Here is a 1,081-nt window from a genome sequence, read left to right as displayed (position 1 = left end):
GTTTGGCTTTGTCAATGTGACTGATGTACACTGATATAGATGGTGGGAGCGGGTGGTATGACAGCCAAGGGAAATAAACAGAATGTCCCATTGTTGCATCGCATCCTTGATGAGTCCGATTGCTGTTCGAGCAAACCTCCTCCTTACATGAAATTCTTCCACTTCCACCCATTCTGTTCTTACACTAATCTGGCTGTCTGCACCCCCGCCCCACACGCGCAGCTGCCGTATAAATCGAATCCTGGAGTCTCCACGGGGTAACGCACTGCTGGTGGGAGTAGGCGGAAGCGGCAAGCAGAGTCTGACCCGACTGGCCGCCTTCATCTCCAATCTGGAGGTTTTCCAGATCACCTTGAGGAAGGGTTACGCTATCACAGACCTCAAAGTAAGCACAAACAAACCGAAGTGATGATTGAAACCGTGTCCGACATGCGCGCCGTTCACGTTTGCCTTGTTTATGTCTAAAACCTGAGGAGATGCTGCTGGAATTCTTGACATAACCCCCGCCCATGCTTGGAATTTACACTGGCACCCCTGCCGTAAAAAAAACAAAACAAACTAACGATCTCTTGCCCACTTGTCGCAGAATCTCATGATGTGTCATTCCCCCACTCTGTGTGTTTCCCTCACCCAGAGTGACCTGGCATCGCTTTACATCAAAGCCGGCGTGAAGAATATTGGCACCGTGCTCTTAATGACTGATGCCCAAGTGGCAGACGAGAGGTTCCTCGTTCTGGTCAACGATCTGTTGGCATCGGGTAAGGGCAGGCTTCACTAATTACTGTCTGTCACGTTTTGCAGGAGCGGAAAGGCTTTAGCTATGTCGCAGCCAACAAAATTGCGGTGCCATTTCTCCAGCTCTGTTCACAATGCTACTGGTTGGAATGGCAAGAAGAGTTCACGTGGATGAACCATTTGAAGTGGAAGTTGATGTATTCATTACCTTTTGTTAGCCAGCAGAATAATGCCGAAAAGAACAAAACTAATTGAGACAAAATATTGCGGAGGGGCGAGGTGAGAATTTAATTATGGTGTGAATTGAGATAAGGAATTAACCCTTTCATGCACCCTGGAACCTGAT

General features: G+C 48.2%; 1 protein-coding gene across 1 annotated transcript; it reads left to right on the top strand.

Annotated features, from left to right (window-relative positions):
• Nucleotides 1-222: 222 nt before the first annotated feature.
• On the top strand, nucleotides 223-832 carry LOC109509392 (dynein heavy chain 9, axonemal-like; the record flags this gene model as incomplete). Its single annotated transcript, XM_019859246.1, has 2 exons — nucleotides 223-385; nucleotides 635-832. Coding segments are annotated over 2 exons (307 nt in total), but the record flags the coding sequence as incomplete, so codon positions are not given.
• Nucleotides 833-1,081: the final 249 nt, after the last annotated feature.

Source organism: Hippocampus comes, unplaced genomic scaffold (genome assembly GCF_001891065.2).
Source record: "Hippocampus comes isolate QL1 unplaced genomic scaffold, H_comes_QL1_v1.1 C16878792, whole genome shotgun sequence".
Lineage (NCBI taxonomy): Eukaryota > Metazoa > Chordata > Actinopteri > Syngnathiformes > Syngnathidae > Hippocampus > Hippocampus comes.
Note: the sequence above shows the minus strand (reverse complement) of the source record. Positions and strands in the feature narration are given on the sequence as shown.